At 40.8% G+C, this 22446-nt stretch overlaps 1 protein-coding gene across 7 annotated transcripts in view; it reads left to right on the top strand.

The window, feature by feature from the left end:
- TACC2 (transforming acidic coiled-coil containing protein 2) overlaps positions 1–22446 on the top strand; it is a 164698-nt gene that overhangs the window by 120518 nt on the left and 21734 nt on the right. For 3 of the 7 annotated variants that reach the window (XM_056850218.1, XM_056850222.1, XM_056850225.1), the window contains 8 exons: positions 2989–3024; positions 4446–4506; positions 5701–5908; positions 14869–14930; positions 15229–15344; positions 16976–17147; positions 17501–17641; positions 19287–19376. In XM_056850218.1, coding sequence (XP_056706196.1) covers positions 2989–3024; positions 4446–4506; positions 5701–5908; positions 14869–14930; positions 15229–15344; positions 16976–17147; positions 17501–17641; positions 19287–19376 — 886 coding nt within the window. The remainder of the gene's footprint in view (positions 1–2988; positions 3025–4445; positions 4507–5700; positions 5909–14868; positions 14931–15228; positions 15345–16975; positions 17148–17500; positions 17642–19286; positions 19377–22446) is intronic. The other 4 variants (XM_056850219.1, XM_056850220.1, XM_056850221.1 and 1 more) reach the window with 4 other exon arrangements.

The raw sequence follows: 22446 nt of genomic DNA on the forward strand, positions 1-22446 counted from the left end.
GAAACGTCAGGAAAGAAAATTCCAAGACCACGGTTACATAGCCCGGATAACCTACAAGAACCAATGAACTCTGACAGTGAAAGCCTTCGACAATATTTCCATTTAGTCTCCTTATAAATATTTTAAAAACTTGCTGACTATCAATATTAGCTTTTATTTTGGTTTATGGTTGAGCTTTTGAAGTAGTAGACAAGAATCCGGTTCTTTAAAGATGCAAAACTTTTACCTGTATTAGTTCTTAAAGTGTATGAGGTACCTGTTAGAGTGTTAAGGAATAGTATTTTTTACCAGCTCGCTTTCTCCTTTGCATTCTAGGAGAGTTGCCTTTTTATCTTAGCTACTACTGATGGGTGATAATTGAAGGCAATTGTAGGTTTTATGGGACCCCAAACTATGATAGGAACAGCAAGCCTAAGAAAGCTAAAACACTAAGGGAAAACAAGCAAGATAAATTATCTTCAGCTTTCAGCTCTGAATTAAAACCTACAATGAGATTTATTAGGCAATTGTTAAGAAACTAATGTAGTTTTCAAGCCTATAGTGGGTATTCAAATCAGATATTAACTATGTACTATAAACCTCATCTTTCTAAAGGCAAACACTATAAGGAGACCAGTCAAGAAAATCTCACGTAATTAGGCTTCGTCATTGATCACAGGATCTAGAACTAGCAATATTATTTATTTAAAGAAGCCTGCAACTAGTTATGTTGGTTCAGACAGTAAATTCGGTAAGCAAAAGATCTGGTGGGGCACCAAATGTACAAAAGCAAAAGAGAAAAAAAATTCTAATGCCATGTTTTATCACAATGCAACACTTCACAAAATAGTTCTTTTTCAGGGCAGGAGTCTATAGACATAAAACAGAAGTTATTAAAATATAGCTGCAAACTTAATAGAGTGCTTACCATCTGCAAGACATTTGTGTCTTCCTGAACTAGCTCTTAGTTTATCATGGTCCCAGTATTCACCATGTGTTTGTGACATTTAAAACTATCAAAATTTGACCTTTTTTGTTGTTAGTTTGTTATTTCAAGACTATTTCCTGTGAACACTGAAATTTGTAGCCATGCAAAATCCTTTCCCATAACTCAGAAATACCCTTCCTTTATATTTGCCATCCATGATTTTATTTGCTTGATAAGTAACAAGAGTATGTGTGTGTTATGATTTAGGGATTCCCACAAATCAAACCATTTCAGTAAAGCAGCGACAGCTCTAGATGTAGCTGATATCCTTGGACTTAAAATGGTATGGACTTAAAATGGTATGCTTTTATATAAGAGAGGGTAAGGGACCAGAAAAATTGCTATTTAGGAGCACAGTTTTCCTGTTGTATATGTAAGCAAATACTTACTGTTTGGAGGAAAGTTATTCTAGGAGGATAAAGGCACTGGGTCATTACTGACCCATGGGGTGATGTCACACCATGACGTTTACTAGGTAGACTTTGTTTACGGGGTGGTTTGCCATTGCCTTTCCCAGTCATCTACACTTTACCCCCAGCAAGCTGGGTACTCATTTTACTGACCTTGGAAAGATGGAAGGCTAAGTCAACCTTAAGCTGGCTACCTGAAACCGACTTCAGTCAGGATTGAACTCAGGTTGTGAACAGAGCTTGGACTGCAGTATTGCAGTTTACCGCTCTAATAGTCTATTTTAGCCCACAGTCTCATCAAGTTGTCCATTAGCAGGAAAGCATCTCAAAAAGACATATGTTTTGGTATAAATAAGGCAGTTTTCAGAACAATCCTGTATATTTATAAATTCTTGTTCAAGATGACAAGTTCTGAAAGGGATAAAGGTATACCTGTCACACCTATAGTGATGTAGAATTTGCAGGCACTATAGAGGTCTGCTGGAGATGTCTGGATTCCAATATTGCCCAGATCATGAAGATTTAGAGAAGAACTTATATGTACAGTTCAAAGATGTATAGGGGCTGAGAGCTGCTAGTGATCACTAGAGCCAAACTATACACTGCTATGTGTAACTTGCTCAAATTTATTGTTAATAGAAAACTTGAGTGAGTCCTTGGGGTGGGGGAGCAGAGCTTCTTAAGCCTTTCTCCAATGTGGTGTTTTTCTTGTCTCCCTGCTTCTCAGCAGTGCTCAGCTCAAGACTTCAGCCTTCCGCAGCTGCTTTTGCCTTTAAAATATATGAGTAAAGTTACATGTAATTTGGCCCAAAGTTTGATAACAGCGAAGGACATCACTGTTACCAGTCGCTATTTACTCCTTTCAGATGTTTAAACATAGCTCTTTCTAATTTCTGTGAGCGCTTATAAACAGTTTAAGCCACCCAAGGGTACTACTATGACAGTCCACTGAAAATATTTAAATGGGCTGAGATGGACTTGAAAACTAGATTTTATGATTGATAAAGAAAGCATATCTGAAATATTTTGCGCTGGATTAAACCTTGCCACATTTTGTTAATTCCCGACGAATTTTATTTATTTATTCAGTCAGTCAGTTTGTACCCCATCCTTTCCCAACCGAAGCTGGGAATGAGACCAGTGGGCATAATCTAACAGTAGTTTGCTGCACTCTGGTTCCATAGATGGGATGTCAATCAATATCAATATCAAAACCTTTAATTGCATAAAAGAAGCAGATTAGGGTAATACAGAATTTATCGAGTTCAGTATAATACAGTAGTTAAATTCATTGTAAACATCAAAGTAACACATACAATTGGCAAAGCTATTACTTGTCAATATAAAGATCCATAGTTAAAAATTTTGCTAAATATTCGGCGACTGCTTCAGTCAAGTTGGGTCATTTATCCATAGATGGGATGTATGCTTGTAACAGTGCGCTCGATTAGGTTGCGTTAATTTCTGTGTGGAATGCCTAGTTTTCTCTGGCTTCTGCCGAGTAGCAAAAATTCACGCTGGTTTTAGACTAACACAATTAATAGTGTCTCCTTTGTGTCAGTCAGTTCCTTCTGTCTGTCTCTTTCTCTCTTTTTGTCTTGTTTGTCTTAGGATGGTTGAAGATGTGATGTCTGTATGTTCTCTTTTGTAAGTAACTTTGCTGCTAAACATGCTTGCTTTGGTTGGAAATGCCTCGTCCTTTGTTTCTGGTGCCATCATCCCATTTTCTCTTCCCACTTTCCTGGTTTTACTGTGTTCTGCTAGGCATGGTGCTTTTTGTGCTGGCAAAATTAATGTATCTGTTTGGGCCAAAGTCCTTGTTTTGAAGAACCTGCATGACTGTCACTAAGCCTGAACAAGACTGCACTCTGTTGGATGCATTTCAGATGTTTCAAGTTTAATTTAATCTCCCCCAGCTGAAGAATGAATATTTTATTTGTTATTGGGGGCTACTGACATACAGCCTTTCAAATACATCACCACCCTTTCTCCTCCTGTCAAGCCACCACGGTTGCTAGCCTGGAGTTTGGGAGCCATGGCAATCACACCCTTTGTGTTTGCTACACAATTGCTGTTGTTTTTTGAAACACCCCAGTACTCATGAAAATTCACATCTTTCTTTGTGAGGCTGTGATGTGGTGTAGAAAGTGTTGTATAAATGATGCTTGATTGGTCAGGGTTGCTGTCTGGTGTGCCAGCAAAAATGAGTGAAATACTGTATAAACCAAAACGCTCTTATTATCTCTTCTTGTTGCTTTGCCAGTTATTGTCTGAGGTATAGTTGATGAGCTGCAAACTTTTGTGTTCAGGCAGTGAGGTTATATTTGGGCACCATTCCACAACTCTTGGCTAATTTTTTCTCCTCCTATATCAATGATATGCGTCTTCATAGATATACTTCACTTGAAAGATTTAGATTCTGTCTAGGTCAATCCTTTCCACTTTAATGCATTTAGAGTCTATGTGAATATATATTTTTGTCTTATTCACTTTCTCAGTCCACCTGTGAGGACACTCTGCTGTACTCTCAGGTTTGATTTTGCTGCTCTAGCCAACCTTAGCTCATTTTACGTACACACAAAAGAGTAAGAGGGAAGGAATGGTTTGACTGAGTGATCTTTGTGCGATGATGCAATCTGTGTGGAGGGTGTCCCGTTTCCATTAGTGAGATATATTGAGACACAACTGGAGTTAGAAATCAAAGGCCTAGTATGTATCAGTCTGCAGAGGCAAGTTAACTTTTTGTTTGTCACCAGTGTCATAATAAGTGGATGTGTACCTCATTATTTGGACTGAATGATATTTCCTAAATATTTTGGAAATGTGGCAAACCTACGTAATCAATTTGCATGTTTGGTGTACCTTTCCCCACCTAGAGATTCAACCTAAAAGTGCATGATGAAAAATCAGTGGTCATCAGCATGTTTTTCCATAGTGCTAGAATATGAAGCTTTCTGAAATAGAAAAGCTTTCTATGGTGGTGGTTCCTTCAGATCTGTGCTGCTTATTGTTACATGCCATTGTTTTTTTCTGGCCTGCCATACTCATATTTTCCCCTTCCTTTCCAGTGATACTTTTAGGGTGAAAAAGTCACCAAAAAGATCTCCACTGTCTGATCCACCTTCTCAGGTAAAGTTCTTAGAAGTTTTTTTATGTTTCCCTCACTGTTTCCTATATTGGTCTAGCCATGTTTATTGGATGTAACAGTTTTCTTAAAATTCCATTATGACTGTCAAGGAATTATCTTTGAGAACCGATTAATATGCAATATTGAACCACAAGCATCAAGCAAAACAATTACCCTTGAATTCTTGGTTATATACATCGACAATAAAATATAAATAGTTACCTTTTTAGCAGGCTAATTAATCTTCAAAGTTTATTATTCAAAATCTGTGATCCAGAGTTTTGAGTGGTGCTAAACTGTTTTTCAAGCATAAATATTTAGAACAATTTTTAAAGTGATATTTTCAGACATTTAATGTTAGCTGGGTAAATTTGAAAGTAGAAAATAGAAATGTAAAAATCCTAGTAAACCTGAATGGACTAAAAGAAAGCCAGCAATAACAAGAACTCGGTTAATTTAAGGGGAGGGGACTGTAGCTCAGTGGGAGAGTATCTGCTTTCTATACAAAAGGTTCCAGTTTAAATAACCACTATCTTCAGTGGAAAGGGTCGGGTGGTAGGTGATAAGAAAGACCTCTGCTTGAGACCCTGGGGAGCCTCTGTCAATTGTGCTAGGTGTACTGATCTTGATCTGAGTCCATATAAAACAGTGTCATGTATGTTAATTGTATTACAGATGGTTTTACTTGCTAATTAAATCATTTCCCCCAGAAAACATGTAGAAAAAGAAACAAGAGCTGAAAATCCAGATAGGAAATGCAGAGAAGCTAAGTGTCTGGATATAAAAAGTGTATAAAAACACGACTGACACCCTTCTAAATCCATTGGACAATGGGTTTAAAAGAGTAACTGCTTGGGTTGTCACTGGTAGACAGCTAAAATAAGTATCTCAGGAAGTCTGAGTTCAGATTTTTGTTGGAAAAACACATGGATTACAATCACATAATCCAGATGTTCTATATTTAGCTTTCTTGTCTTTATTAATGTTTAGTAAAGAAATGATCCTTGGCATTACAACAAGTTCCAGTCATATTTCAGGTTCAGTGTCTTCAGGGCTGTATGGAGCTGGAATAGGTAACATGGAGTTAAAAATGAAAGTATAAGGAATCCAGAAATAGGATTGGTGGGGTGGGGTGGGGGAGAGACAATTACTTCTTTCTTTGCAGAGCAACAGTTGTTGTACATTTGTTCTCTCAGGAGACCATGTCGCTGCCCACTGCCGAAACTCCCTCCATTGTATCCACTGTGGTTCATGCAACAGATGAGGAGAAACTTGCATCTTCCGTAGGCAGTCAGAAGTGGACTTGTATGACGGTGGACTTAGATCCAGATAAACAGGATTACCCTCAACCATCAGATCTGTCAACTTTTGTAAATGAAACCAAGTTCAGCTCCCCTACAGAAGGTAAGCTGAGTGGGGTTAGTGGCAAATCAGTATTTTACTTAACACAGAAAAGGAAAGCAGAGAACAAAATGTTCTTTCTGTTTCCCTTTGCTTAACTGCAAATTGACTTATCTCATTTAATTCTGTCTCCCAGAACATCGAGCTTCCTTTACTGTCTCACGTACATTAAATGTTGTGTTTGCCTGATACAGCTTCTAGCTTGAATGTGATCCAGAAATTACGGAAGTAAACAGCAATTACGTTTAATGGGGATGTTAAAATTCTGCTTTTGATCTTACATGTGATGATAGATTTGTCCTCAGATTCTTCAGCTACTGCTTGTAAGGTCCCGCTTTAAATCACATTTAAAAAATATAGCAAACAAGTACAACAGGAAAATTGCCCATATTTCTTCCTGCTGTTCTATTCCTTGAAAAAAAAAAGTTCTATTTTTCATTTAACAATATAAATTGCAAAAAGAACAACGAAGACCATAACTACTGTCAATATCCATTCCCTTCTTGATATGTTGCTTGTTCATATTACTAATAAACTATCAAAATTGTTATAATATCAGATAAAAAAGTTAAAAATGGAACATTTAAGCATCTATAGGCACATGCAATCAAAGACACCTGCATACTTCCCAGCTGCAGAGAAAATCTCCATTATTATGCTGGCTTTGTAGGTAGCTTCTAATATTTTGATGGACTCTCTCTCAAATGTGTATCTGTTGGGATAAAAGGATAAAGAAAGGTGTGATTAAATGGCATAAAGAATGAGGAAGCTTCCCGTATTCGTTGTCCTTGTATGGCCTTCACTGGACAGCATATATAATTGATGTTTTAAAGTTTATAAACCAATCCACATAATTCTGTAAGGATTACTTCTTAGGAGGCCACATGTTTTAAACCCTAATTTTAGAAACTGTCAAATCCCTTCCACAACCAGAACTCTGCTTATGGTATAGAGCAGCCAGTGACTTACCGCTGGCTGCCAATTGCATCCATAGGGCATCCTCCGACCTGGAAACTGGTGTTTGCAGTTGGGCGCATGTTTCCTGGCTGCCTCCCTGCAAGCCGTATGGTCGGACCGGCTCCGCCCGCCCTCACATGTCCTCCTATCGTGGTGGCAAGAAGTGGGCTGCAAGGGAAAGCTGGGGTGGGGAATATGACGCAAGCTGGCATCGCCCCACCTCCTTTGCCTATAAAAGGCCCTCTCGCCCAACCTCCCGGCCTTGTTGCCAGCTACATCGGACCTTCCCTCCCTTGGTTCAAAGTTATAGTTTTGCTGCTTTTGGTCACAATTTTCACAGTTTTTGCATTGGGCCTGATCCGATTTGGAGAAGATGCTCCTGCGTCTTCCCCCTTTTGGGGGACCCCGTAAGAGGTCTTGGGGTGGAGTCCTACCACGGATGCCCAGCTTCGGGGCTGTCATGTGGCTCTACTCCCAGGTGGCAAAGGGACCACTTAGAGATTTATGTCCTAGCAGAACCACTTGCCACCACTCTGGTTGCTCCCCCAACACTCAGGTTAGGGATCGCTACAATGGCCAACAGTGTGGTTGTCCGAGCCTGGATCCGTACCCTATGCTATGACAGTGCTCCATCTGCTGTAATCAATAAAGCTGTGGCCTTTTGTTACCCAATTTCTTGCTACTTGTGTTTATTGTCTCCTTCCCTGTTTCCATCTCGGAGCTGCCCCAGCCCTTAGGAATGCAAATACTGGCCCAATCCTCTTGCTTATTATAATTCAGTTTATTCTGTAAATGACTACATTTTGTTGTATCTGGCCTTCTGTATGGCTCCTCTATATACCCTAGAGCAGGGGTGTCGAACTTATTTGTTACGAGGGCTGGATATTACATAAATGTCACTTGGTCATACAAGGCCATGCCTCGCCAGCCCAGATTGGGAGCAGTGGGGAGGATAAGAACTCTCAAGGACCGGATAAGAACTCTCAAGGGGCTTGATCTAGTCTCTGGACTGTATGTTTGACACCCCTGCCCTAGAATAACCCACAGTAGTATTTAAAACAATGCAAAAGATTATTGTTAAATGATCAGTGGGAATCATAATTAAATCTCCCAATTGATTTTACTTGAACCAACACACTAAAATGTACCTTTCTTGGAACCTAAATACTTTCCAGTCTTATTTAGACTTCTGAAAAGGATATAAAACTTAGAAAGGTTGAGACTTCTAGACCTCTCTTAAAAGGGAGAATCCGAATGGAGCTTGTCACCACAAAAAAGGCCCTGTATCTTTTAAACAGATATCTTGATAAAAGACAGGTATCTTTTAAAGAGCTAAGCCTATCCAGATGATCTAAGGCCAGGAAAAGTTTCATACGGGATGCCATAAACTATAATTCAAATATTGGAATGTAGAACTGGAACAAATTCTTTTTAAACCAAGGACATAGTCAAAACATATGTAAATTTATTAATTTAACACTTGTCACCCCCAAAGGGACTGTAAACACTTACCTCCTTATATCCACTGAGTAACGTGGTGCAGATTACTTGTAATTAACTGGTAATGTTTCCTCTGAGATCATTTAAATATAATCATACCTTCCCTCTAGACTTACCTTTATGCTCCAGTGGGAAACTTAAGAGTAATTAAAGGCTCATTTGTGCCACTCTTGTATGTGCTTTGAACATCACCCTATTACTCAAAGGTGCTTTGTAAGCACTCCTAATGAACCAGTACTTAGCTACTACACCTGCATTGCCTTGCGTTTGTTTCTTTGCTAATCCACAGGAATTCTCCTTATTGTGTGATTCTATATAATTAAGCATTTGAATGTGCTAGGCACTTGGAGAGAGAGAAACATTCCCAAATGGAGTATACTAATTTGTTTTGGGGTGTTTCTGAGTTCTTAATTTAGAATCCTGAGTTTCAAATCATAAGCAAATTGATGCTTATGAAATCCAAAGTCAGATTCTATGGACCTCGACAATAGTAGGGGATGAAGCAGAAGTAATTGCAATATACCCCTCTAGAGGACACTAATGTAATGTCAGTTTCCTGTGCTTATAGGCAACTGTAGGACAGAGACAATTTATAAGTGGTTGCCAGTATAATGTTTTGTAGCTATATGCTTATGGAGTCACATGCTTTTAAGTGGTTTCAACATATTGAGACCAAAATTACCGTATTTTTCGCTCCATAAGACGCACCTGACCATAAGACGCCCCCCCCCCAGCTGGCCGTCGGATCGGGGAACGCCGGTTTGCACCGTCCCGACGTGCCCAGCGGGCTCTGTGCGGCCCACCCCCCTCCCAGCTGGCCGTCGGGGCGGGGAATGCTGGCTCGCCCCATCCCAACGCGCCCAGCTCTGTGCGCCCCGCCCGCCTCCCAGCGCGCTGTCCCAACGCACCCAGCTCTGTGCGCCCCGCCTGCCTCCCAGCTGGACATCGGGGCAGGGAATGCCGGCTCGTGCCATCCCAACGCGCCCAGCTCTGTGCGCCCCGCCCACCTCCCAGCTGGCCGTCAGGGCGGGTAACGCTGGCTCGCGTTGTTCCAGTGCGCCCAGCCGGCTGGCGGGAGGAGCGGGGGTCCCTCCGCCCAGCTCTGGGAGTCCCGGATGGACCGGGCTAGGGTCCTTAAGATGCACATTCACTCCATAAGACGCACAGACATTTCCCCTCACTTTTGACGAGGAAAAAAGTGCTTCTTATGGAGCGAAAAATACAGTAAATGTATCGGCCTTAATTTCAACTCCTTGCTTATGCTTACTGAGGAAGAAGCTTTCCAAAGGATAAAACGCAGACTGTTAGATATAGGACTTCAAGATCTAAATAGTGCTGCTAATAAAACATGCTCTCCATTAAATTTAGGGGTACGCTTTGACGTTTACCAGCCCTCTCCATACTTATCTCACCTGTGTGATCCATCTCAACGTAGAGCTATCTCTCTGGCCAGATTTAATGTTTTGCCATCTACACTACTCAAAGGCAGATTTCGGAAAATCCCTGTGTCTGACAGGCTCTGCCCTTGTGACAATAATTGTATCGAAACAGTTGCTCACTTTTTATTTTATTGCAGTTTTTACACAGAATCTCACAATGAACTAATAAGCCCCCCGTTGGTAAATAGACTGAATGTCTTAGATTCTTTTAACGTTCTCTATTTATTGAACAATCTTTCGCCCCAAATATTGGCACAGTTTTTAAAGTTTGTTTTAAAAGCCCGCCAAACAGCTAATTAGATGACAGTATCAACAAACTGTATTTCTCAATGTAACTGCCTTTTAACCATATTATACAGGGCACCTTGTAACATTTCCATTCCTTTTGTAACCTTTTGAATTGTGTTTGTATGCCAATAAAGGAATGACGATGATAATGTTTTGTAGAATAAGTTGTGAACAAGCCATACATTTCATTTCAGAGTTCCTGTGACTTTGTATTGATTTTAAGTTGTTTATGGGATAGTATCTGATTTCATTTTTGCCTCTAAGGTTAGTTTTTGTATCAATTATACCTATGTATTTGGAATTATGTGTCTTTAAAAGAAAACATTAAACTTTGAAAAACACTGCTAGATATCTAACGCTTACAAGTAAGTTGACTGTGGGCTTCTGTAGAAAACATAAAATTAACATCTTGATCTTTCACTACTGCTGTTCTGGCTTTTAAATTTGCAAGAGATGTTTTCATCTGGTATGGCAGGAAAAGAGAGGGAACGTGTTAAAGAAATGACACATTTCCTCTAAAAATATCATAATTGACACATTTGTATGAGGTTAGGATAGAAAAAGCCTTTATTTTATTTTGTAATTAACCTACATGTCTTGTTAAGTGTTGGGAGCTTCCACACATTCCAAGGGAATGATGGAAGGGCTTCTTGGTCCTTTCTATGATGAGAAATTAAGTAATGAACACTCAGAAGGGTTCTTGGTCTTGTTCATGTAGTTGTCTTCTGCTCATAGACCAGGACAGTGCTCAGAGTCTCTCAGTCATCAAGATGTATCAAGTCAAGCCATTTTGACTTGATAAGAACATAAGAAAAGCCCTGCTGGATCAGACCAAGGCCCATCAAGTCCAGCAGTCTGTTCACACGGTGGCCAACCGGGTGCCTCTAGGAAGCCCACAAACAAGACGACTGCAGCAGCACCATCCTGCCTGTGTTCCACAGCACCTAAGATACTAGACATGCTCCTCTGATCCTGGAGAGAATAGGTATGCATCATGACTAGTATCCATTTTAACTAGTAACCATGAATACCCCTTTCCTCCATGAACATGTCCACTCCCCCCTTAAAGCCTTCCAAGTTGGCAGCCATCACCACATTTTGGGGCAGGGAGTTCCACAATTTAACTATGCGTTGTGTGAAAAAATACTTCCTTTTATCTGTTTTGAATCTCTCACCCTCCAGCTTCAGCAGATGACTCCGTGTTTTAGTATTATGGGAGAGGGAGATACATCTTGATGTCTGAGAGACTTTGAACGGTACACTTGAGTAGATCTATAGGAGCCTAAAACTAAAAAGGCAACCCTGGATTGAGTGTATATAAACACATTTTGTATTTTACAAATGTCATTCTACTCAGTCTCCAAGATTGTAATATTCATATATACTTATGTTCTTGTACAATGGCATAAGAGTATTCAGAACTGTATTTATACAGACCACTGAAGAAGGCTTTACAGCCGAAACGCGTTTGGTCTTAGCTTTGGAATTGTTTGGCTGTATTTTTGTGTTTATTTGGTATATTTATAATAGATACATAGAGGCTTGAACAGGGCTATATGTAAGTTGTTTGTTTTTGTTTGTATTAAATTTATTATACGTCATTTACAGGATTACTTGTATCAATATTAGCCCTATGTTTCATGTTGATTCCTAACCTTTGGGTACCTATTTTCAGTGCTCATAGATTGCCACATGTTCGCTGAAATTGTGTGTGTGTGTGTGTGTGTTAAGTGCTGTCAAGTCGCTTCCGACTCATGGCGATCCTATGAATCAATGTCCTCCAAAACGTCCTATCTTTGACAGCCTTGCTCAGGTCTTGCAAATTGAGGGCTGTGGCTTCCCTGATTGAGTCAATCTATCTCTGGTTGTGTCTTCCTCTTTTCCTGCTGCCCTCAACTTTTCCTAGCATGGCTGTCTTTTCTAGTGACTCTTGCCTTCTCATAAAGGCTGAAATTACTAGACTGTATTTGCTATTAGCTGTTTTAGAGCCCATTCCTGAAGGGGGGGCGAAGCTCCTTAGGAACTGGTGTGACGCTGCGCTGGCATAGGTGCAACCTATGCCAGCGTGGGGGCAAACACTGGCATCCGGGCACCACCGGCCCTCACAGCCATGCTGGCCGGGCTATCCTGGAAGGGAAATCCTACGCCGGCATGGGGGGGGCGTTCCCGGGGGTGGAGCCCTTTTGCCCTGGGAACACACAGCCCTTTTGCCCTGGGAACTCCCCTGAGAGCAGCAGTGGGCTACGCTACCTTTTTTTGGTGGTGCAGCCTAGCTGTTCCCTATGGAGCATTTCCATTTTTCTGTATTTTTTTTAATGCATTCCCCCCCGCCGGGAAGCCTCTGAGAAAGCAGCGTGGCTGCGCCGCTCCGGCCACCGCAGATCCGCCACACCCTTCAGGAATGGGCTGCCCATGTAACATGTTTTGCCATTAGTGCATGTAAGGAACTTTTGCCAGGAATTTAATTTCACATAGGTTTATATACTTGAACCTTTGGAGGGCATAAGAGTTACAGACTTTGTGGGTCAGTCATTGAAATAGTTGACTTGTGCAATTAATTGTACCATCTTTTCTGTTGTTGAGCTAAAACATCTTAAAAATGATGATAACAAAAAATGAACCTGGCAAACCTTTCCAGGGAAACCCCCAAATGATACATCATCTGTACTCACCAACCTCTGGTGGTACCATCGTTTCTCCTAAGCAACATACATTAGCTTGTGAATAACTGTGAAAATGTTCCTGAATGGGTAATTTTGATCTGCTCTTGAGAAGTGAGTATCTCAAGGATGTTTTCCTGTCATTGAAACAGTCCCCCGTTGACCTAATGCACATCTGGTTCCGTGATGTATAAAGGAACTGATTGTGCTCAGACAGTGAATAAACTGACTGTATTCTAGACTGGTTATGGGACAATTTGCAGCTCAAATACAGTAATTAGGGACCAGCTTCATTTTTACGTTTCTACTCTTGGCAACAAAATTATTTTTCCCAGTTCAAATAATGGCTCAAACCTCCCTGTTGCTCTAATGTTAATCGAGGAAGTCATAGCCGCTTATTTCAGGGGAATAGACTTTCAGACAGCGACTGCGAGCTGGTGAGGCCTTTACGTGCAAGAGCTAATATGCAATGGGACTTTCCCCTGCGCCCAAGAAGGAACATGTGACACACGTTTTAGGTGTTTAACTTGGATTCCTGAACTTTACTGACAGAATTACAGCATAGTCCAAGCAAATAAAGCGTTGTGGAGAAGTCCACCAGTAAAGAGGGCCATGTGGCATGTTCCATGTATTAAATGCCTTTTGGGGATGCACCCCCTTGTCTCAGTGCCCTGCTGGACAAACTAAAGAATCGCTTGTCCCTCTCACAGGGGCAGGACAAGCACCCTTCTCCAGGCTAATGAACACAAAGGGCACTTTCTTCTGTTTTATGAAAAAGTTAGCTGCTCCTAGGGTTGCCAACCTCCAGGTGGAAGCTGGAGATCTCCCACTATTACAACTGATCTCCAGACGATATAAATCAGTTCCCCTGGAGAAAATGGCCACTTTGGCAATTGAACTCTATGGCATTGAAGTCCCTCCACTCTCCAAACCCCACCCTCCTTAGACTCCACCCCCAAACTCTCCAGGTATTTCCCAACCTGGAGCTGGCAACACTAGCTGCTCCCTTCTCCCAGTGGAGTCTGAGTCCTAACCCTCCCAAGTTTCGGCCATTAATCTCAACATGCAGTTGCAAGTTTCTTCAAAATCGGGGTGGGACAATAGGCACTGGTCTGGTAGCAGCTAGAGTTCCATATCAGCTCCAAAATAGCAGTATGAGGATTGATTTTCAGGGAAGAAAAGAAGCAGGGACACAGGAAGGTTCTCAGACCTTACCATGCAACTCCACATTCTTCCTCCACATCCCCACCAGCCAATTTTCCCTACAGTGAGGCAAACATGCAGCTGGAAGGAAAAGAAGCTGAAGAGAGGGCGTGTAGAAGGAAAATGGCAGGCATGCTAAATTTGATGGGAGGTTTTAAATATATCTTTTAAGTTTTATCCTACCATTTAGCTCAGCTGATTTCCTGTTCAGCACAACAGGTTCTTCTCTAGCGGAAGACCCCTTGAACTACAGGAAGGCTCCATCCTGAAGTCAACGAAGTTGTAGGGTACAGCCTGCTGTATTTATTATCACATATGCTTTATTATCACACAGCATATTTATCTTGTAAACTGCCTTGGAGAGCAGTGTGCTGAAAAGCAATCTGGAAATCGTTTAAATAAATACAGCCGAGCTGTTTTGTGGCCTTATGTTCACAACTCATCGCAAGAGACAAGTAGTATGACCATAATTGTTGGGACAAAAACGCATTATGGAAAAGAAATAATATGCATGCTCATCAGCTTGTAAAATTCTTTTGACTATTGCAGGGAAAATTCAGTCCACTATAGAGGAATGTAAGATAAATTATTTGAAAGGTAGGAAAGGAACACTGTGAACACTAGAGAAAAATCCGGGGCATAGCTGTTTCAGGAAAGAGGATGCAGGGAACAACAAAAGGTAATCTTGTGGCCTTAAGAGGTGAATGAATAACATGTGGTCCTTGTATGTGCCAATGGACAGTGATTGATATGCAAGGGGTTGGGAAACAATATTGAGCATGCTTTGAGTTGTCTCTAATAATGTTGATTTTTAATGCTCATTAAGAAAGCACCAGCCATAAAACCTTGGAGCCTGAGCAGTGCCAAGGAGAATGCTTTCACCACCACACTGAGCGTTCTTCTCTTTATATTACAGAACTGGAATATGGCAACTCGTATGAAATAGAATATATGGAGAAGATAGGCTCCTCTATCATTGTAAGTTTCCGCTTGTGCGTGTCTGATTGTTTCCTGTGAACACTAGAAGGGGTGTGCACTTACAGCATTACAGCATAAACACATTAGCTTCAGTCTACTGGCTTATTTAAATTCAAAGAAGCCAACAGACTTGCTGTCTTATGCCTCTGCTTTGAGTTAAAGCTGAGTACCATCGAGACATTTAGCATGTTGTGACTTTTCATTGGTGGTTTAGCCCTGTGTAATTAGTTGCATTGCAGGGGATTGACAGCTTTGTTCTAGGAAAAGATGCACTGTGATGTTTCTTTTGTTTTGACAGCAGGATGATGATGCTCAGACAAAGCAGTCTTTGTACCTCATGTTTGATGCACAGCAGGAGAGTCCGGTCAAGTCTCCTCCAGTCCGATTATCAGATTCTACAACTCCTTGTTCTGGGTACTTCACAGCACTATTTAGAAGAATAGTTATTTATAAAGCGTTAATGTCATCATCGCAATTATAAATGGGTCTACTTGGCCATTGTTTTTTTCTTTGGGGTTATTTTTATACTTCATGTGGCGGGGGCACACTGGGCATCACCAGACCATGTTAACAGTAATTCCATAACTATTCAAAATTACACAGGAGACCAGTAGGACCTTAGGTAAAGGTAGTCCCCTGTGTAAGCACCGGGTCATTACTGACCCATGGGGTGATGTCACATCCCGATGTTTACTGGGCAGACTATGTTTATGGGGTGGTTTGCCATTGCCTTCCCCAGTCATCTACACTTTACCCCCAGCAAGGGTACTCATTTTACCCACTTTGGAAGGATGGAATGCTGAGTCAACCTTAAGCCTGCTACCTGATCCCGACTACCGTCAGGATCGAACTCAGGTCATGAGCAGAGCTTTTGACTGCAGTACTACAGCTTACCACTCTGAGCCACAGTGCTCCTTAGACTAGGACCTTAGACTAAGAAAATGTATTTCATATTGAGGCTTTGCAAGTCAAAGCTCACTTCCTCAGATGCATAGAAATGTATATCTCATTAAATACCCCGCAGAAAATAGGGGAATGTTGCAATCATAGCATTTCTATAAATGATATTGGATAAAACAGCAGATGTTTAATGAGCCATTTTTAAGAGAGCCAGCATGGTGTAGTGGTTAGAGCAGTGGTCTTTAATCTGGAGAACTGGGTTGATTTTCCCACTCCTCCACATGAAGCCAGCTGGGTGACCTTGGGCTAATCACAGCTCTTTTAGAGCTCTCTCACCCCCACTTACCTCACAGGATGCCTGTTGTAGGGAGGGGAAGGGAAGGTGATTGTAGCTGGTTTGATTCTTAAGTGGTAGAGAAAATCAGCCTATAAAAACCAACTCTTCTTCTAGATAAAAGTAGGAAAAGAAGAAAACACAAAATTAATTCACAACTCAGGAGTCTTTAGAAAGCTCTTTGGATCCTGTAGGAATTCATATATAAGTTTCTAGTCTCAGAGGTTGCAGAAACAGGTCTGAAAATATAAAGGTCCAAGTAGGAGAGATCACAAATAATTTAGTAACTTCAAATGTCCAAAGTCTTTATCTTTTCAAATTCTCACAACATAGGTTCTTCAAGGGGCGACTGATGTATAATGGGAATATATGCAAATCCCTCATTGTAACTCATCATTTTAGCAGTGTGTTAAGAAATTAAGTTTGGGTGGCATCAACTTAAGGCAATGCTCAAATTTTCCCAATATGGTCGCATCCTGTGTATGTTCTTGCTACATTGCTAAGGGTTCTGCTCAAGTCTGTCTGAGTTTTGTGGCTTCTTTCCACCCCACTTGCATGCCTCTCTGGCATCCAGCGGGTATCATTGTAGACAACTACAATATCTGTGTGGTACAGGGAGGTATCACATGGTAGCAGCATGACTCTCCACGGTTAAGTGTGAATGGGACAGTTAAACTGAAGACTGTTTCTGCCACAGCACAGACTATATTGTTACATTATCACATTCTGATCTTTCAACTCTCTGTAAGATTAGGTCCGTGTCATGTTTCTGTTGGCCAACTTGAAAGCACAGTGCTTTATCTTGTTGTAGGTCAAGCTTTGAAGAAGCAGAAGTCCAGGTGTCATCTGGAATAAAATTACAACACCCAGCTTCACGATCCCTGGCATCGAGCCAAGAGGCACAAATACAGTCATCTGACAAATCAAAAGGAAATGAGTTGGAGCCCATGACCTTAGGAATCAATTCAAACAGCATTGACATAGTAAGGACTATTTTCGAATCCTCTACTTTGGTCCACTAGCTCAAGGGCTGATGACTCCTAGAGTGAAAACACTGTCGCTAGTTTTAAAGGTTTTTAAGAGACAACCATTGCTTTGCAAGAACAGCAGTGTTCGACTTTTCATTACTTTTTAATCATTTTCTTGCCAAATTCAGGCAATTACAATATGAAAACCTTATTTTATGCAAGTTTAATTAGTACTTCTCGAGGCATATATATAAATTAGAAGTACTGATTTGTAGAAGTATATATATATATATGCCTGATGCATGACTTTCCTAATGAAAAGTTCCGCTAGTTTTTGTTACTTGTTCTGTATCCTCCTTGCCCTTCAGACCCCACCTGAGGACTCCTTTCTCTCTGCTGATGCTCTTCTCAATAGGATATCTCATCCACCTTCAGTGTGTGATCAGCTTCAGTATCTAGAGCCTGACTTAGCTGAAAAGAATCCCCCAATATTTGCTCAGAAACTTCAGGTTTGTAATGAAAGTCTGTCAGTGTTCCTTGCCTCGGGGTTTGTAAACACCAGTAGAAGGCAAATGCCAAGCTCACAACACAAGCCTTCTCCAAACCTGTCAGAAATATTTTAAGAAAGTGAGATTTGTTCTTAATCTCTTACTCCCCAATGATCAAACATTTCTGAAATAGTGTTAGAGTTGGTTCAGATGGCCACGGCCCCACCTGTTAGAATGTAACATGAGAAAGTGCACATTTGGATCTCTATATGTAGTTAATGCTCCAGTTGTGTGACCAGGGGGGTTACCGCACTTGTATTCCCAGCAACGTATTAAGAGTTTGAAAATGTTATAAAAAATACTGTTCGCACTTTCTGTGTATTCCCACCGATGTATTAAGAGTTTGAAAACGTTATAAAAAATACTGTTCGCACTTTGTTTGGCTCCTTTAGCTGTGAAGACGTCTTCCAACCATTTATAAGCCGTGGTATCCAAAAACCCTTTTAAAGCGATGTTTTTTATAACATTTTGAAACTCTTAATACATCGCTGGGAATACAAAGTGCGATAACCCCCCTAGTCAGCTACTTTTTAAAATAGTAAATAGATTGTGTCAATAGCAAATGTTGCCATATACACTCTGCATCACATGTGGTGATCTGCACATGTAACCCAAGGCTAGTTCTATGCTTCACTGCATGTGGAGCCAGCACACCACAGGCAGTGGGAACTGAATCTCAAGACATTTGGGGAAATTGCTTGAGTAGGAAAATTCCCACTTTGTACAAAATGACATCCTCAGGTACATACAGATTATTACTGTCTTACAGAAGCTATAAGAAGCAACAACGTTTTACTCAAAGTCGCTAACACTATGCAATGCTAAAAGTTAATCTAAAGAGAAAATATTCTGTGCAGCTTTTAAAATGTTATTACAAATGCACAGAATTAAAATTCACTTGGCATGACTTCGGAAAATCCCCTTAGCATGAGGCTAAGTGCATTTTTTTGTAATAAAACTTTTTAAAAATGCAATTTTTATACTGTTCTGTTTTTAACACTAATTGTTGAAATTGCCATACAAGAAATAGTAGACCAGGGCAACACCCCCTCTTGGTGGAGACTATTTGGATTAGCTGTGGGTATGGTTTTTTTAAATTGCTTCTGTGTAGTATATAAGGTCCCAACACTTTCTAAATTGGATGGGTAGGAGGGGCGTAAGCAGTACATCTAAAATGGGAAGCAGATTTTTTTCAGTCTAATTTACCTTTTTAAAGAAGTTGAGTATGATTGAACAATAACTGACAGCTGCTAAAAGCAACACATAGCTAATGCCAAACACACACACACACACACACACATGAAAGCTTGATTCATTTGTTCCCCCAAGCAATGTCATATCACTTTTTAAAGCTCTTTCTGCTCAGCCACAATTGATCATTGGCCCTACGTTACAAGACATGCTGGTTTGTGTTCTGCTGATGTTTCAGGCCTTCAGGGAACCCTGAGCTTGAATATGTTTGAGTATGTGTCGTTCCAAAATGGTGTTCATACCAGATTAATCTATGTAGCATTCATTCTGTGACCATGAATATTTACTTCACATCCTGAACTTAATGCATTTTTCCTGTGCATTGCTCACATTCCACCAACCACCCCACTGACAGGAAGAATTAGAGTTTGCTGCGATGAGGATAGAAGCTCTGAAGCTAGCCAGACAAATTACTCTGTCTTCTCTCAGCTCCTTAGATACTGAGGTATCTGTTACCTGCCTGCAGTTTGTGTGCCGTTGATCACAGCTTAAGAATCCAAAATGCTGCTTTTATTTTAACAATGACGTTTCTCTGAGTGATGCTTGATGTTTTGGGCACCTTAGCATTGAAAGAGACGTCAAGAAGCATGCCAGGAGTCTTCCTCTAATCTCCAATGCTATCACCTCTGCTTGCAGATATACCGTGGATACATTTCAGAATGAGTATCCAATGTATTTGAACACAGACACAGTTATGATGGTTGAGATCCATTGTCTGTCACTGTCTTGCTTTTCACAGTCTAATAAAGGTGTTAGTGACTGATGTACATGTTATGATGAATGGCTACAGTTTGGTGAATGTCAGCATTCACATATATATGTAGGAGCTTCTTCAGAAATGTTGGGAATGTCCAAAAAGATCAGAGCTGCTTCAATTACATCAATACAAAAACTTCTCTTTGTCCAAAAATGGAGTTGTTAAACGCATTCCTAAAACTTGTCTGGGAGTGTCGGCATTCGTATGTTGGATGCTGTCACCATCCAGCTTTGGAAATGGGTTGCAGTATAGCGTTGTTTGAAAAGGACCCGTAAATGCATCACATAATTGAAGAGAGAGCAGCAGTGAGCTCTAGATAGCTGATAACTCTGATTCAATTAAGAATTCACTTTCTAAACCTGTTTGTGAGTACTTCTAGTTATAACCAAGCAGGTTACGCATTGCCAAATTTTGTCCTGAGACTGAAATGTGACTTGGTTTACGAAAGCAGGAGTGTCATTGTTTGAGTTACCTGTGCAATGAAAATGGGAAAATCCAGATGTTCAGAGGGTGCTACAAAATCTGCATGGACATACATCGTTGCACTCTTTTGGGAATAATAATTAAATATTGCATCTTAAATGTCCAGGCTTATGCGTTCAAAGGTTAAAAATCCAATCAACCCACATCTCGAGCTTCTGAAGGACAGGGCTAAAACAAACTTATCAGTGTTCTTACAAAGTGTGTGCGGGGGGAGCCTTCTCAGGCACACATCACCTTTCTTCTTTAAGATCTAAAGTGTTTCCTTCCTGATATACCTGCAGCATGCTGGCTGATGCTTTGTCGGTGTGATGCATCATCAAAAGAGTGAGGTTGCTTCTGTGATGCATGTGGTCAAAACCAGACTGAAGTGTTAATTCTCATGTAGTGGATGTGATGTCTGCAGCTGTGCTGGAAAGTCCCTTATGGCTGTGTTTAATGCAAAGATCACAGCTCATGGGGATTGAATGGTGTTATGTGTGTGGGTTTTTAAATGTTTTTATGATAAATGCTGATGCCAACAGAGTGTGGCTGGCATCCTGCCACAAGTGAAATGTTCACATGCAGATTGAGAGGGTATTGTTCTCGTATGTTTTTGGAACTAATTTATTTTCTGTCATTCATACTCAGAGTGCTTTTAAAGTAGAAGAAAATTACTGTGGTGTTGCATGTGCGGTCTTAATCATCTTTAAAACCTTTGCATCACAGCGCCAATTTGGGTGGATGAGATTAGACTGTGACTCTGTTTTTGCCAATCCTCAGCTAGCTGATTCAGTAACAATCTGCTTGGGTTTTTTTTCCCCTTTTATGAATAGTTTTGCATAATTATGTAGCCTGCAATCCAGCTGGCTGATTGAATAAATACAAAAGGGGCTCAATCTCTGTTTTATAGAAGCCAATAGCAAATTTTCCATTGATTTGTAAGGGGGCTTGATTCCATTCACTTCATTTAATGCATTGAACAGAGTAAGTACCTGAGACCTGATCCTGTGCTTGGCAAAAGGACTGGAGATTTTTTTAAATCAAAATATATGTATCTGGGCTGAACCAGAAGGTTATCATGGACGATTATTGTGGGATCTATCTTGTGAGTTTCCACAGAGGTCTGTTTTCTCACTAGTGTTGTGTAGTTTTGATATTAGACTTTTGAATGAAATTGTTCAGAGCTTTGGGGTTTGGGTCTCATCAGTATATTGACTTTGTACAAGCCACCCAGACGTTGCAGTCCTCATTCAGGGCCAGTGCATACATGTAGTGGTTAAGTGGCGAAAGGGATGATCGACCAAATCTGAATCATGTCAAGATTGAGGTGATGCTGTTTGGTAAATCAAAGGTCTTGGGAGGGGGGTGATTTACCCTACGGTGAACTGAAGCTGCTGAGTTCAGTGGAGAGCTTGAGAGATCTATTAGATCTCACTTTGTTGCTACAAGATCATGTTGATGCTGTTGCGAGAAGTGTGATTCCCACCCCCGGCTGAATTTGATGAAGAAAATGGCTTCCTACTTGAATGTTGCTGTGCTGGCCATGAGGATCCATTTCTCCATAACTTTAAGAGCAGAGTATCGTAATGGGCTCTGTGTTCTTGAAGACAATTCAGCAGTTTGCACAGAAGGCAGATGGTCATTTACTAACTAGACGCAGGAGGTTTGATCAGATTTTATGTCCTCTGCATTTGCTGCCTGTTTGCATCTGTGGGGAATTCAAGGTCTTGGTTGTTGGCTATAAAGATGAGGGCCTGGGGGCTCATACATCTGGTAGGTCATTTCTCCCTCTGTGAGCCTGTGTGTCAACTTGGACTTTCTCCTGGATGTCTCATCTGTGAAGTTTACTAGATGTGTCAGTGCTAGAGCATGTTGTTTCTTAGTCATGGCACCTGTTCTCTCAGATGAAGTGCCTTGTTGGGGCAATGCCATTGGTGTTGTAACACCGTTTTGTTCAGAGGCTTTTAAAAGTAATCCGTGAGTGGTAGCTATGTTATATAGCTGCGTATGTGCTGCAAAGTTGCATGTTTTCATTGTTTTCAGTATGTAATTGCTGTATTTCAGTATATATCTGTTACTGATTTTGGAAAATACTGTGGATGTTTTATTCTCTTTGGGAGGAAGGTGGCAGCAGAGTAATTGATAGTTAGTTGTTTAAACTAGCCACATATACGTCCCTTTCTACCTGTAGAGAATTTTGTTATAGTAGCCATTGAAGGATGGGACTGTAGAGCAGTGGTAGAAACTGTTCTTTCCACACTGTAGGTCCCATGTTCAGTCCTTGGCATCTCCAGCT

Source organism: Euleptes europaea, chromosome 5 (assembly GCF_029931775.1).
Source record: "Euleptes europaea isolate rEulEur1 chromosome 5, rEulEur1.hap1, whole genome shotgun sequence".
Classification (NCBI taxonomy): domain Eukaryota; kingdom Metazoa; phylum Chordata; class Lepidosauria; order Squamata; family Sphaerodactylidae; genus Euleptes; species Euleptes europaea.